A 14,065-nucleotide genomic window follows, 5' to 3' on the forward strand; every position below is an offset into this window, starting at 1 on the left:
ATTTGATTTATTACCTTTAGAGAAAGGGAAGAGCCTAGAAGATGTAAAAGGAAATTTAGTTTGATAGTTTTTTTATTTGGTAAGAACTTACTTATTAATAGACACAGCTGGGAAACCCTATGTCTTTATAGATGTAGTTGTGAAATTTTTACTTTTGTATTGTTTTGTTATTATAGTTTTTACTTTTCTATGTTTATAGTTTTTCTCTGGTTTTGTGATTGTTTTTGTTTGCTGTATAATTAATTTTGCTGGGTGTAAACTAATTAAGGTGGTGGGATATAATTGGTTAGCTAATTATGTTACAATATGTTAGGATTGGTTAGGTAAATTCAGTAGAATGATTGGTTAAGGTATAGCTAAGAATATTACTATATAAATTAGGGGCAAACAGGAAGTAAATTGGGATTTGAAAATAAAGAAAAAGGAACTTGGATTTAAGCTTGCTGGAAGTTTACCCCAATAAACATTGAATTATTTGCACCTTTGGACTTCGGGTATTGTTGCTTTTTGTTTAAGTGAGAAGGACCAGGGAAGTGGGAGAATGAAGGTATAAGTTCTCTAACACCTGAGCCACAATCAAATTTTAAAAATATATTTTTTCAGCAGGGTCCAAATGACCTAACGAGAGTTCTAGGATATGTCTACAGTGCAAAGAAAAACCTGTGTCATTGTGTCTCAGAGCCCAGGTCAACTGACTCCTACTTGCAGGGCTCAGACGGCAGGGGTAAAAACACCAATATGGAGTTCCTACTTGGGCTGGAACTTGGACTCCGAAACCTGGCAAGGGGGGGGGAGGGTCTTGGAGCCTCAGGTTCAGCCCAAGCTAGACCATCTACACCGCTGTTTTTAGCCCCACAACCCATGCCCAAATCAATTGACCTGCGCTTTGAGACTCGGTGCTGCAGGTTTTCTTTGCAACATAGATATATTTCCTAATTGTTTTAGGCCCTGATCCTGCACTTACACACCTGAATAACTTTGCATACTTGCCTAGTCCTGTTGAGTTCACTACTCACATGCACAAAATTAAATGGTGGTTAAATCTTAGCAGGATCTGGCCCTCAGTTTGCACACTATTATATAAAGGCTGCTTTGACTTCATGGTTTACTATAAGAGAGTTGGATGACACTCCTACGGGCATAAAGTTCCAGGTCAAAAGGAGCAAGCTTTCAAATCAATGTACTAGTGTTGTAGCTACATTAACTGTAATGAGGTGAGGGTACGAGACAGCATGCTTGAGATAAGTTATAAAAAGGGATTTGACAGAGGAGAAAGGAGATTTTTGGCAGATGAAAAAAAGGAGACTGCCCCAGACACAAAGGGTAATATAACAGGATGTGAGGAACAGAAAGTAGCAAACGGGTGACTGGGAAGATGAGAGGGAATGGGATGGAAAATAGAGATAGAGTTCAGAGCAAGATTATATAGAAGAACGAGAACCTTGAATCTAATGCAATGAGAGAGAAAGTCAATGGAGGTATTCAAGGAGAGCAGACTGCAGGTAGAGAACTTACTTCATATGGCTTTGTCTCCAAGTCTTTAATATGCTCCTCGGCATCAGGCATGCTCTTGTAATAAGCCATATTCCTCTGCATCATCTCGTCATTTGGGTGCTTCAGCAGAAATGTATGAGCTGCTGCAATGGCTTTTGGAAAGTTATTAGCCTAAACAGGAAGAACAACACACAACAAGCTGCTTTTTTTTAAGTTATTTGATTTTTGCCAGCAAACTTTCCTTCCATCTCATTGTACATATATTTATTTCCACTTTGCAGAATCGATGAATGACCCCTGGAGACTTTTCACTCTGCATGCAAAGCAGTACAACTCCAGAATCAGCAAGTTCATATAACTGACTGGCTACGAGAACCAGAAGGTAGATTTAGTGGTAAATACCGAACAAAAAGATGTATTTATTTAAATAAAGAGAACCAACTTCAACTCTGAAGCAGAATAACACACACATTAAACATTTTCTTTGCAGGTCTGAAGAGGAATTGTACCCAATGTTCTTTTTCAACAAAACTGTGTGGTGTGGAGTTACACTATTAAAAAAAAAAAAGTGACTGATTCCTGGCATAAACTGGAGGAAAAAAATGTGCATTTACCATGTGTATTTACCATGAATTCACACCCTAAGTGTTGCAAGGCACTAGAACATGCCATATTGCTCAATTACAATAAATCACTCCACTGTTTGACTGCTTAAAAGCCACGTACTCCAGATCATTAGATTTCTGGATGCTATTTTGTAATTCAAGTATTACATTTGCTCTGGTGTCTTACTTTTTATTTCTTAAACACCGATAATCTGCTCTACAATCTACTGTACAAAACCCAGAAAAAAAAACACTGTCTATGAGCTAAGGAGCTCACAATCTAAATAAACTGCAGTAAGGTGCTACATTGTAGAACATGAAGAATTTAATCAGACACCCACTATGCAGAGAACAAAAGATAATGGTGGGAAAGGAGGGCAATTAGTGAGGCCACAGCTCCAGTGGGTCTGCTCTGCTACTCGAAAGCATTGCCAAGCATCAGCAGAGTAAAGGTGACATGATTCTGGTGAGTTTTACTGCTACCAACACAGTTCTGAACTGTTCATTCTGTCTTAATGGTTACTACCTATTGTTACAAGTAGCAGCTATGATTATTATAAATCAAAGAGACCGGCAATTTAAAAAAAAAATGTTTTCTCCCAATTCATATAACGGTCAATGCATAACATTAACAGTTTCCTTTGCATAGGGCTTAATCCTGCACCACGTTTGTGCATAAATGGATGCTGAATTGGGCTCAGTCTGCCAGCTTCCTTGGCTGTTTGTGTAATCATTCACACAGCAACAGGGGACAGAAAAATATTAAAAAACAAACAAAAAAAAGCACCTAGGAAAATCCTGTTATAAACCCACAACAATTGGGTAGTGGACTGATAGGCCAATACACTACCTGGTCATTTCTTTAATTGACCAGATTTCAAACTGACATTGTCCCTTTGAGCCACATCGGAGATATTTAGCTGGAAATGGCCCACCTTGATTATCACTACAAAAGGTCCCCCCCCCCACCCACCGCCCGCCCAGCTGGTAATAGCTCACCTTACCTGATCACTCATTACAGTCCGATGAAGTGAGCTGTAGCTCACGAAAGCTTATGCTCAAAAAAATTGGTTAGTCGCTAAGGTACTGCAAGTACTCTTTTTCTTTTTGTGGATACAGACTAACACGGCTGCTACTCTGAAACCTCTCGTTACAGTGTGTATGGTAACACCCATTGGTTCATGTTCTCTGTGTATATAAAATCTCCCCACTGTATTTTCTACTGCATGCATCCGATGAAGTGAGCTGTAGCTCATGAAAGCTTATGCTCAAATAAATGTGTTAGTCTCTAAAGTGCCACAAGTACTCCTTTTCTTTTAGCAAAATATGCATTTGGTACCTAGAACAATTTACATGCCAAGTTAGCTGGAGGCGGGGTGCGGGAGAGGGAATCATCTCACATTTCTGGAAGTGCTAAGCCATTTTCTCCCCATCCCATGCTATGATAAGCTAAGATCCTGGCCAACACAATCCAGTGGGCTCTTCACAATGTCTGAAGTAGCTTATGCAAATATACTTATGAAAAAAAACCCCAAAACAAACATGCACAAAACCCCAACATTTTTGCTTATAGGAAGAAAAATTTCATTCCTACTGACTAAAACAAGAGGAGAAAGGGCACAAAATTGCCAGTCCCACCGTTAAGTATATCCTGGCTGCTGTGAAGCTATAACTGTCAAGGAGCTGGAATGTTGCCAGTAGCATTTATTAGCCTTCTCCACATATTATATGTGTAATCAGGCCAGACATAGCAAAGGCCAAGAATAAACTCAGCTGCACTTTCGTCAAATGTCCAGTTCTGCTTTGTTTCTTGTGCTTTACTCTTCAAACCTGTTTGGTGGTTAGGCTGATCTTTATTTCTCTTTTGCTTAGTCCATGATTTATTTGTAATCTCAGTGTGCTTCATTTAAAAATAAAGTTATATACATATTGAAGAAAGTAAACTCAGCAGAAATGAGAAAGACAAACCTGACCCTTCAAAGGAGCAAATGCGGGAATAAGAATATCTGCTCCCAGGAGCTGAGACGTGGCAAAGTTTCTTTTCTACACTCACATGAATAAATACTAAGTCACCTGAAAAATTTCATCCAAAGTTTCCCGTCAGTGGTGTTATGGAGAAAATAAATGACAAACATTCCTTCCTTAACAATCAGTCAAGAAATGGCTTGTGGGGCCTTCAGTGATCTTTAGCTGCAAGATGCCTAGAATGTAGAAGCCACGTAAAGCTCTTAAAGCTGATGATTGAATCAAATTGCAAATGATAATATATTCTGCAAATGATCTCTCATATACTTTTGCTGTTGTTTGAGTTAAGGCACTGACGTTCTCTAGGAATTTACTGAATACTTTATGCATAAACATTTTATGAATCAGGCATGCTTGCTATCGTGATCAAAAGCACTTTGTAAAGACTGCATGCTCTGTAAAGGGAATGGGTGGTGAAGACAGGTTGGGGGGACAGGTGGATAAATTAGGCCTGGTATGGTCAGGTATATATTGGTTTGGGAATTAGGAGTGTGAATATGAGTTGAGGGAAGAAGAAAAGGAGTACTTGTGGCACCTTAGAGACTAACAAATTTATCTGAGCATAAGCTTTCGTGAACTACAGCTCAGTTCACTCCCCATTCATTTTTAAAGAAATGTATTTGGTACCTCATGTCCTGCAACTTGTATCTAATAAGGAGTTACTACGTTACTTCTCTACACTTGAATTTCTGTTTGTTTGTATTAGGTATGAATTTAAATCAACCTAGTTATGTCGAAATAGCTCCCCACCCCTGCATGAACACTCTTATTCTGACATAAGCGTTTTGTTTTTTTCCAGTTTATTTCATGACAATTCGGAAGATTTCTGGTTTAGGTTGTTACTTCACAAGGGGTTTAGCTTATACTAGAAGAAGCCATTCTTATAATGGAATAAGAGTCTGCACACAGGGTGTTATGCTGGTGTAAATGGTAGAAATTTCCCATGCAGACGAATCCTAAAAAGCACTTTATCAGATAAAGAATATGCTTTCAAGCAGCAACCACCAAAAAAAAAAAAAAAAAAAAATCATATCATGCACTACAAGTGATCCTCCTGAATAAAACATTATAGGGCAGGGGTTCTCAAACTGGGGGTCGGGACCCCTCAGGGGGTTGCGAGCTGTCAATCTCCACCCCAAACCCCGCTTTGCCTCCAGCATTTATAATGGTGTTAAATATATAAAAAAGTGTTTTTAATTCATAAGGGGGGGTCGCACTCAGAGACTTGCTATGTGAAAGGGGTCACCACTAAAAAAGTTTGAGAGCCACTGTTATAGGGTGATGTCTCTGAAAAATAAGCTCCTCTTTTTGATATTGTTGTCCTATTTCCTTGAAATAGGAAACGTGAAATAGCCGCATCTTGCCCAGCACAGGACAGAATGTGAGCATCCTGGCTCTTGCTGTATTTGGCCAAGGGAATGAGAACTTGGAAATCCACTCCCCTGCCCTCACCCCTCTCCTCCCTTGGGCCCTGCAGCCAGGCCTGGGTCTGCTGTGCTGCCCAGCTTGGGGTGAAGAGTGACGGGGACAGGGATGCCCAAGGGGGTGGGAAATCAAAAATTCTGCAAGAAAAAATAAAATTCTGCGAGGAACATGAATTTTGCACAAATTCTGCATTGCGCAGTGGTGCAGAATTCCAGCAGGAGTAAGGCAGTTGGTGAGAGAAGACCTGAGTGGTGTAATGCAGGTGGGGTGATTTGGGGGAAGACTGAGAAAATATGGGGTTGTGATGAGAGCTGCATTATATTATAGGGGCATGAGATGGGAGCATATGGGAGTAGCGGGCTACAGGATTTGAGGGTGAGATGGCACAGGGAAGTCAGAGAGTGGGGACAAGGCATAGGCTGGCCTGGGGGAGCCAGTAGGGAGATAACATGTAGGTAAGGCAGTGAGAAATGGAGCAGGATAACCTGTGGGAGAAGAGAATTGTGGGGACTGGGGTGGGATAATCTGAAATGGTGTGGGGAAGGGGGGAAATGTATGAGAGAGTAGACTAGGTTATTTGAAGTTCAGCTGGCCCGGGGGGAGGCAGTGCAAATTGGAATGGGATGGCCTGGGTGAAGGCAGCGAAGAATGAGATGATGCAATAGACGGTAGGATGGGATGGCCTGGCAAAGGCAGTTGGCTGAGATTGAGGTGTAACTGGTAGGATATTGGGTACACATACTGGGCATTGGGGTGTACAAGAAGCCAGTAGTAGGATATATATGGGGAGATAATGGGCAGGTGGTACAGTATTACCTTCAAGAAGGTGATTGGGTGAGGGGGACAGGCAATAGGTAGGAAGCAACCCAAGTACAGGGAGGGGTGTGTGGGGGTGTGCATCCAGGGGCACATTGAGGTGTGCAATGAGGCGGTTGGACATCCTGGGAGAGGGAATGTACAGAGGGCGGGTGCAGCATTACACTGAAATACAGAGTGGAGTACATGAGATAGGAAATGGGAAGGGAGGAATGTGAGTTCAGGCAGAGTGTGCGTGTTTGGAGGAGGGTGTATTACACTGCAAAATGAGACTGTGGTATAGGGCTGGGGGAGGTAGTGGGGTGCAGGGCCAGGGAGCACTGGGGTGTATGACAGGGTGGGGAGGCGCACTGGGGTGTATGACAGGGTGGGGAGGCAATGGGCACAAAGTGGGGTGAGGGCAGTGGGGACACTAGCTGGATGGTAGGGCAGTAAGTGCATGACACAGCAGCGACCATGGTGTGTGTATTGTGGCAGTATGATAAGGTGGTGAGCAACACTGAAAATATGATGGGGCAGTGGTCATGGGCGGTAGTGAGTCTGTGACGGGTGGGAGGCAGTGCTGGCACTGTGGGTGAGATGGGCACTCAGGTGGGGGCACAGTATCTGTGATGGGGCAGAGGGGGCAGTAAGTGTGTTGGGACACTGGGTGTGTAATGGGGCAGTGAGGGACAGAGGGAACACTGGAGTGTCATGGGGCAGCAGGTGTGGGGGCAAAGGAGGGGCCATGGAGGTGCAACGGGGATGGTGGGTGTATGATAGGGCAGTGGGCACTCCAGGTGCACAGGGTTGTAAAGGGGGCAGAAAGTGTGTGGGGCACTGGGTGTATGACAGGGCAGTGGGGCACTGGGTGGCAGTGAGGCAATGGGTGTATGATGGGGCAATGGGACACTGGGTGGCAGTAGGGCATTGGGGTATGACGGGGCACAGAGCACTATAGGGTAGGGTAAGGCAGTGAGGCACTGGGTGTATGACAGGGCAGTGGGTCACTGGGGCACTATAGGGTAGGGTAAGACAGTGAGGCACTGGGGGTATGACAGGGCAGTGATGCATTGGGGAGCAGGGAGCAGTGAGGGTACGAGAGGGCAGCGGGGCACTGGGGGAGCCCCGGGGCGGCCTCACCTTGTAGTAGGCGTACTGCAGGAACTTGTAGGGCTCTCGCCTCTGGAACTCGTCGAGCACCTCGCGGCTGGGCTGGGACTGGCGGAAGGCGGGCAGCCCCTGCTTGCAGCGCTTGAGGCACTGAGCCCGATGCAGCACGTCTGCGAAGAGGCGCAGCTCCGGGAAGCCGTCGAAGCGAGCCGGGGAGCCGCGTGGCGGCAGGCGGGCGGCGCTGCAGTTGAGGTGGCAGAAGGCCTCGCTGTCCCGCAGCAGGCGGTGCAGCCGCATGCTCACCTCCAGGTAGCTGACGCTCTCGGGCCAGTTCTCGCTGCTGTACTGGTCCAGGCCGTAGCGGTAAGCGGACTCCAGCGGCATCAGCTCGTCCCGGGGAAAGCTCTTGAAGCTGTAGCGCTCGTACTGCGCCCGCGCCCCGGCCAGCAGCAGCCCCAGCAGCAGCCCCAACCCCATTGCTCCCGGCCGCTCGCAGCCCATCCTACCCGCCGCCAGCACTGCACCCCGACCCGGCACCACGGGACAGCGACCAGCCCGGCCGACGCTCGGAGAGCGGGCGAGGCGGAGCCTAGGAAAAATGGACAATAGGCCGTCCGCCCGCTTTGCACGGGGGGAGGAGACGGGCCGGCAGGCAGCAGGGGAGGGGAAAGAAGCACTGCGCCTGCCCGCCCAGCAGATGAGGTGTCAGAGCCAAAAAAGGGAAGGGAAAAGAACCGTCAGGCACCCAACTGCTGATCCTACACAGCAAGAGACACCTTAGCAGTACCAGGTTTACAATGGCACCAGTGGCTCCATGGAGCCTTGCCCATGCTCAGAAAAGGCCCTGGTCTGCTCCACTTACACTGCACCCTGAGACCACGCTGGCTCCCCGCCCTACTTGCTCCTCTGAGCCTGGCCGCCGGCTGGTCAACGCCTCCTAATCTCTGCCCCCCTGGCCTCACGCCGCTGCTCCTCTCTGCCCCCTCGCCGGACCCCAGTGAACCTGTGGCTCCAAACAGTCACTGCTACCGACCACTTGTGGGACAAACCTGTCTGCCTGGAGCTGAGCCACTTCGGACTGCTGCAGACGCCTGGCCAGTCTCATCCAGGTAGCGGGTGGGGGGCCAGTGGACAGTGTGGGGGGCTTGGCGAGGCGCCTCCAGGTAAGAGCGTCTCGAGGGAGCTGAGCCCATAGCAGATCCACGCTCAGATCGCTACCCGGCCGCAGGTCTCCCTGCGGCACAGGCTTTTGCCGCCTGGTCCTCGCTTGCTTCCGCAGAGGTCTCGCAGGCCGTAGCCACCTCGCCCGCCGCAGCCCAGGGCGAGGGCTTGGGGCGCCCGGCCCCGCGGCGTCTTTGTTTTTCTTACCAGGCGGCGCTCTTGGCCCCTTGGCAGCAGGTGTGGGAGGCCAGCTGGCCGAAGCGGCGGCAGGCGCCCCAAGGCCTGTCTGCCCTCGCGCTCCCTGCCCGCCGCTTCAGCTCCGCCGCTGGAGGCTGGGAGAAAGGAAAGCCAGAAGCCTTGCCGTGCGGCGCAGCCCGGGCCTTTGGGGTGGCTGGTTGAGGGAAGCCCTTTGCCAGCCTGCCTCCTTGGCAGCTGGCCCTTTGAAAGTGAGGGGAGGGAGGCAGCCGCTGTCCTTTTGGCCGGGAAGGCTGCCTGCGGGCCTGGAGCAGTCCCTGCCTCGGCTTCGGGGCCGGTAAGTGGGAAAGGTGGGTGCTGGTCGCCTCTGGGCTGGTCTCCCTGAGGAGGCGGCGGTGGCCCATCCTGCCTCCCCCGGGGCCTTGCGAAGCGGGAGACGGGCCCGGGGGAGGCCCCCGGGGGGCGCGTCCCGGGTTTCCCGGAGCGAGCAAAAGGCAGGCCAAGTGCGGGAGGGCGTCCCCAGGGAGGCGTGAGAGCTGTGTCGAGGACCGGGAGGTGTGAGGAAAGGCGAGCGGGCTGTGCGGGAGCTGCCCCTGCGGGGTGCGTGCAGGTGAGGCGCGGGAGCGGGCGTGCGGGCGGCAGCCCCGTCCTGGGCGGTGCGTTTCCCCTGTGGGTTTTGTGTCGGGGTGTGTGCGTGTGTGTGCGTGCAGTTTGTGAGGGCGTCATCTGAGGAGCGAGTGCGTGGTGAGAGGGGAGCGGGTGTGTATTTGTGGGGGGTGGGGAGGAGGGTTCGTCGCGGTGCGTGTGGGCCGGGGGTCGGGGGCTGCGGATGGTGCTGCGGGGCGTGAGCCTGGGTGTGTGGAGGCTGGGGTGCGAGGCCGGTGGCGCGTGCGTGCGCGCGTGCGTGAGGGCGTTGCGGACCCGGTGTGGGGGTGGGGAGGGGTCGGCATGGAGTAGGCAGGGCGGTGTCTGTGGGCTCGTTTAAAGGCAGGCAAAGCGGCAGGCAGCAGCGTCTACGGCCATACCACCCTGAACACGCCCGATCTCGTCTGATCTCGGAAGCTAAGCAGGGTCGGGCCTGGTTAGTACTTGGATGGGAGACCTCCTGGGAATACTGGGTGCTGTAGGCTTTTGCTGGCCCTCGCCACGCTCCCTGCCGCTGCCCGGCTGCAGGTCTCCCTGCGGCACAGGCTTTTGCCGCCTGGTCCTCGCTTGCTTCCGCAGAGGTCTCGCAGGCCGTAGCCACCTCGCCCGCCGCAGCCCAGGGCGAGGGCTTGGGGCGCCCGGCCCCGTGGCGTCTTTGTTTTTCTTACCAGGCGGCGCTCTTGCCCCCTTGGCAGCAGGTGTGGGAGGCCAGCTGGCCGAAGCGGCGGCAGGCGCCCCAAGGCCTGTCTGCCCTCGCGCTCCCTGCCCGCCGCTTCAGCTCCGCCGCTGGAGGCTGGGAGAAAGGAAAGCCAGAAGCTTTGCCGTGCGGCGCAGCCCGGGCCTTTGGGGTGGCTGTGTGACGATGTGACTCAGCAGGGAGGGGGGAGTGTTGACCTGGGAATGTGCCCTGGGGATGGGAGACCTGAGAGCCTGTCACCTGAGCCGGGAGGGGGAGGGGGAGGTAACACCTCTGCCCAGGAATGTGAACAGAGGCTGCAGCAGGGAACCTGCTGGGTGGGTTTAGTTGGCAGTTTGGAGGCTGGGGAGAGGAACACAGGGAACCCCAGGGCTGGGGTCTAAGCTCCCTGCTCCCCCAGAAGGACGTGATTGAGGGGTCCTGGTTGTACCCACAAGCTCTGTTGTGGACTGTGTTCCTGTTGTCCAATAAACCTTCGGTTTTACTGGCTGGCTGAGAGTCTCAGTGGATCCCAGGAAGAGGGGTGCAGGGCCTGGACTCCCCCACACTCCGCGACAACTGGTGGCAGCGGTGGGATCTACTGCACCCCGTGAACGGCGCTTCCTGCAGTAAGTGACTGGGGAACAGTAAAACGAAGGGGAATTGATGGGGACCAGGTGTGCTGAAGATTCAGAGAGAGACGGTTTCGGGGGGCGGCTAACCCCTGGGAATGTGTGACCAGAGAGAAAGACTTTTGCAGTAACAGGGTCCCCCGGGGGATTGCAGCGAGCGGTCCCAGGGGCGGAGGAGTCTGCAGCTCGACCCTGGCAAAGAGGTGGTGACCTCAAGAAGGACTGGCACACTAAGGGCTTTTCCTGGAAACCGTGGGAAGCTGCCCGGCCTGCGAGTGGCCAGCAGGGAGATGTACGCTAAACGCCTTAAGAGTGACCTGGTGGAGCTGTGCAGGCAGAGGGGGCTGCGCATCGGGAGGTCCACCAAGGAACAACTGATTGCCCAGTTGGAGGAGAGGGATCGCTTGGATGACCCGATCCCTGACCCTGAGGGGAGCCGCCCGGCAGATGCAGCGTGGGCCCTGGGGCCTGACCGGGCTGGGAGGGGTCAGACTGCTGCTGAGGACATCCCGAGACCCTTCCTACCTATGCCTGGGGGAGGGGTTGGGGGAAGCCCAGCGAATACCGAGGGCACCCTGACCCCAGCACCCAGCAGGGGATCCTCCCGGCGGAGCTCCCCATCCCTGGAGCAGAGGCGGCTGGAATGGGAGAGGGAGATGAAAATGAGGGAGCTGGAGGATCATGAAAAACAACGTCAACATGAGGAGAAACAACGTCAACATGAGCAGGAGGAGAAGGAGAAACAACGTCAACATGAGCAGGAGGAGAAGGAGAAACAACGTCAACATGAGCAGGAGGAGAAGGAGAGGGAGCGTCAGGAGAAGGAGAGGGAACGTCAGGAGAAGGAGAAACAAAGACAGCATGAACTGGAGCTGGCCAGGCTGAAGAGCAGTGGGGCCCCAGCTGTGGTGAGTGAGGGGGGACCCAAGACTGCAAGGAACTTTGATAAGTGCTTCCTGGCCCAGCGGAAGGAGGGGGAGGACATAGATAGCTTCCTGACGGCCTTTGAGAATGCCTGTGAGCTGCACAGGGTTGACCCTGCAGACAGGCTCCAGTTCCTCACCCCCTTACTGGATCCCAAAGCCGTGGAGGTGTACAGCCGGATGACAGGGCCGGAGGCAGGGGACTATGAACTGTTCAAACAGGCCCTGCTCCGTGAGTTTGGGCTGACCCCCGAGATGTACCAGAGAAGGTTCCGGAGTCAGCGTAAAACGCCTGAGGTCACCTACCTACAACTGGCCAACCGGATGCAGGGGTATGCCCGCAAGTGGACAGCTGGGGCCCGAGCTAAAGAGGATCTGCTTGACCTAATTGTACTGGAGCAACTTTATGAACAGTGCCCTTCCGACCTGAGGCTGTGGTTGGTGGACAAAAAGCTCGAGAACCCCCAGCACGCAGGGCAGCTGGCCGACGAGTTTGTGAACAGTCGGTCAGGGGGTAGCCGGGAGGAGTCCCAAAAGAACAGGCCCCCCCCGATGCAGAGAGAGAGTCACCAGGGGGCCTCCCAGCGGGGAAATAGGGAGAACCCCCTCCCAAGGGGAACGCCTGGCGTCGGGCCCCTCCGACCCGCTCGAGGGGACCAACGTGACCTGAGCTGCTATCACTGTGGCCAGAGAGGCCACGTACGGTCCCAGTGCCCTGGGCTCAGGGACAAACTGAGCAGACCCAACCTACCCAGGGTTAACTGGGTAGGGACCCAGCTGAACGAGGGGCAGATGACCCAGGAAAGGGGGCCTACCAGTTTACCACCTGCTCAGGAGGGAAGAGTACCCCAGGCCAGCTCCACCAGAGGGCTGGAGGCTCTGGACTCAGGGTGCTCAGTTTACAGGGTGGGCGCGGGGCTGTCCCTCCGGAGAGAGTGCCTTGTTCCCCTGGAGGTGGATGGGAGGAAGGTCAATGGATACTGGGATACGGGCGCGGAGGTGACGCTGGCCCGGCCCGAGGTGGTGGCCCCAGATCGGGTGGTGCCCAACACCTACCTGACCCTGACAGGGGTGGGCGGGACCCCATTTAAGGTGCCCGTGGCAAGGGTACACCTGAAATGGGGGGCCAAGGAGGGCCCCAAGGATGTGGGGGTACACCACCATTTGCCCACTGAAGTTTTGATGGGGGGAGACCTAGAGGACTGGCCAAGCAAGCCCCAGACCGCCCTGGTTGTGACCCGTAGCCAGAGCCGGCGAGGGCCACTGCTCCCTGACCTCGGGGAGGGTACCGCACCGGAGGCGCAGGACCCTACCCTGGTGGGAAGGGAGGGCCGAGGGGCACGGCTCAGAGAGGCTGAGGCCTCAGACCTGGCCACTGAGGGGGAACCGGTCCCCATCCCTTCCCCAGCCGCTGAGTTCCAGGCCGAGTTGAGGAAAGATCCCTCCTTGCGGAAGCTCAGGGACCTGGCCGACCTCGGTGTGGTACGGACCATGAGGAGAGGCTGCCAGGAGAGGTTCCTGTGGGAGAAAGGGTTCCTATACCGAGAATAGAAAAGGAGTACTTGTGGCACCTTAGAGACTAACCAATTTATTTGAGCATGAGCTTTCGTGAGCTACAGCTCACTTCATCAGATGTTTACCGTGGAAACTGCAGCAGACTTTATACCGAGAATGGGCTCCCACAAGGGAAGTAGAGTCCTGTGGGATCAGGAGGCAGCTGGTGGTCCCCCAGAAGTATCGCCGCAAGCTCCTGTACCTGGCCCATGACATCCCCCTCGCAGGGCACCAGGGAATCCGGCGCACCCGGCAGAGGTTGCTACAGAACTTTTACTGGCCCGGGGTCTTTACCACGGTCCGGCAGTATTGCCGATCCTGTGACCCCTGTCAGAGGGTGGGGAAGGCCCGGGACAAGGGGAAAGCGGCTTTGAGACCTTTGCCCATCATAGAGGAGCCTTTCCAGAAGGTGGCCATGGACATCGTGGGGCCTCTCAGCAAGACGACCCGGTCGGGGAAGAAATACATTCTGGTCGTGGTAGATTTTGCCACCCGCTACCCCGAGGCAGTGCCCTTAGCTTCCATTGAAGCAGACACCGTGGCCGATGCGCTCCTGACCATTTTCAGCCGAGTGGGGTTCCCCAAGGAAGTCTTGACAGACCAAGGCTCCAACTTCATGTCGGCCCTGCTCCGGTGCTTGTGGGAGAAATGTGGGGTCCGGCACGACTGGGCCTCAGCTTATCACCCCCAGTCCAACGGGCTGGTGGAGAGGTTTAACGGGACGCTAAAGATGATGCTGAAAACCTTTATGAACCAGCACCCGCAGGATTGGGACAAGTACTTACCTCACCTGCTGTTCGCGTACAGGGAGGTGCCACAGGA

The 14,065-nt window shown here is 53.0% G+C and overlaps 1 protein-coding gene and 1 non-coding gene across 3 annotated transcripts in view; one reads left to right on the forward strand and one right to left on the reverse strand.

The window, feature by feature from the left end:
• Nucleotides 1–8,102, reverse strand: part of CRTAP (cartilage associated protein) — a 37,313-nt gene extending 29,211 nt beyond the window's left edge. For both annotated transcript variants that reach the window (XR_007355050.2, XM_048838956.2), the window contains exons 1-2: nucleotides 7,488–8,102; nucleotides 1,516–1,665 (exon numbers count right to left, since the gene is read on the reverse strand). Coding sequence is in view for 1 of the 2 variants with exons in the window: in XM_048838956.2 (XP_048694913.1) it covers nucleotides 1,516–1,665; nucleotides 7,488–7,958 (621 nt within the window). In the remaining variant the exon portion in view is untranslated. The remainder of the gene's footprint in view (nucleotides 1–1,515; nucleotides 1,666–7,487) is intronic.
• Nucleotides 8,103–9,824: 1,722 nt separating this feature from the next.
• LOC125629601 (5S ribosomal RNA) lies at nucleotides 9,825–9,943 on the forward strand. The gene has a single exon (XR_007354450.2). It is a non-coding gene; the product is annotated as a 5S ribosomal RNA (ribosomal RNA).
• Nucleotides 9,944–14,065: the final 4,122 nt, after the last annotated feature.

This window comes from Caretta caretta, chromosome 2 (assembly GCF_965140235.1).
Source record: "Caretta caretta isolate rCarCar2 chromosome 2, rCarCar1.hap1, whole genome shotgun sequence".
In the NCBI taxonomy this organism is placed as follows: domain Eukaryota; kingdom Metazoa; phylum Chordata; order Testudines; family Cheloniidae; genus Caretta; species Caretta caretta.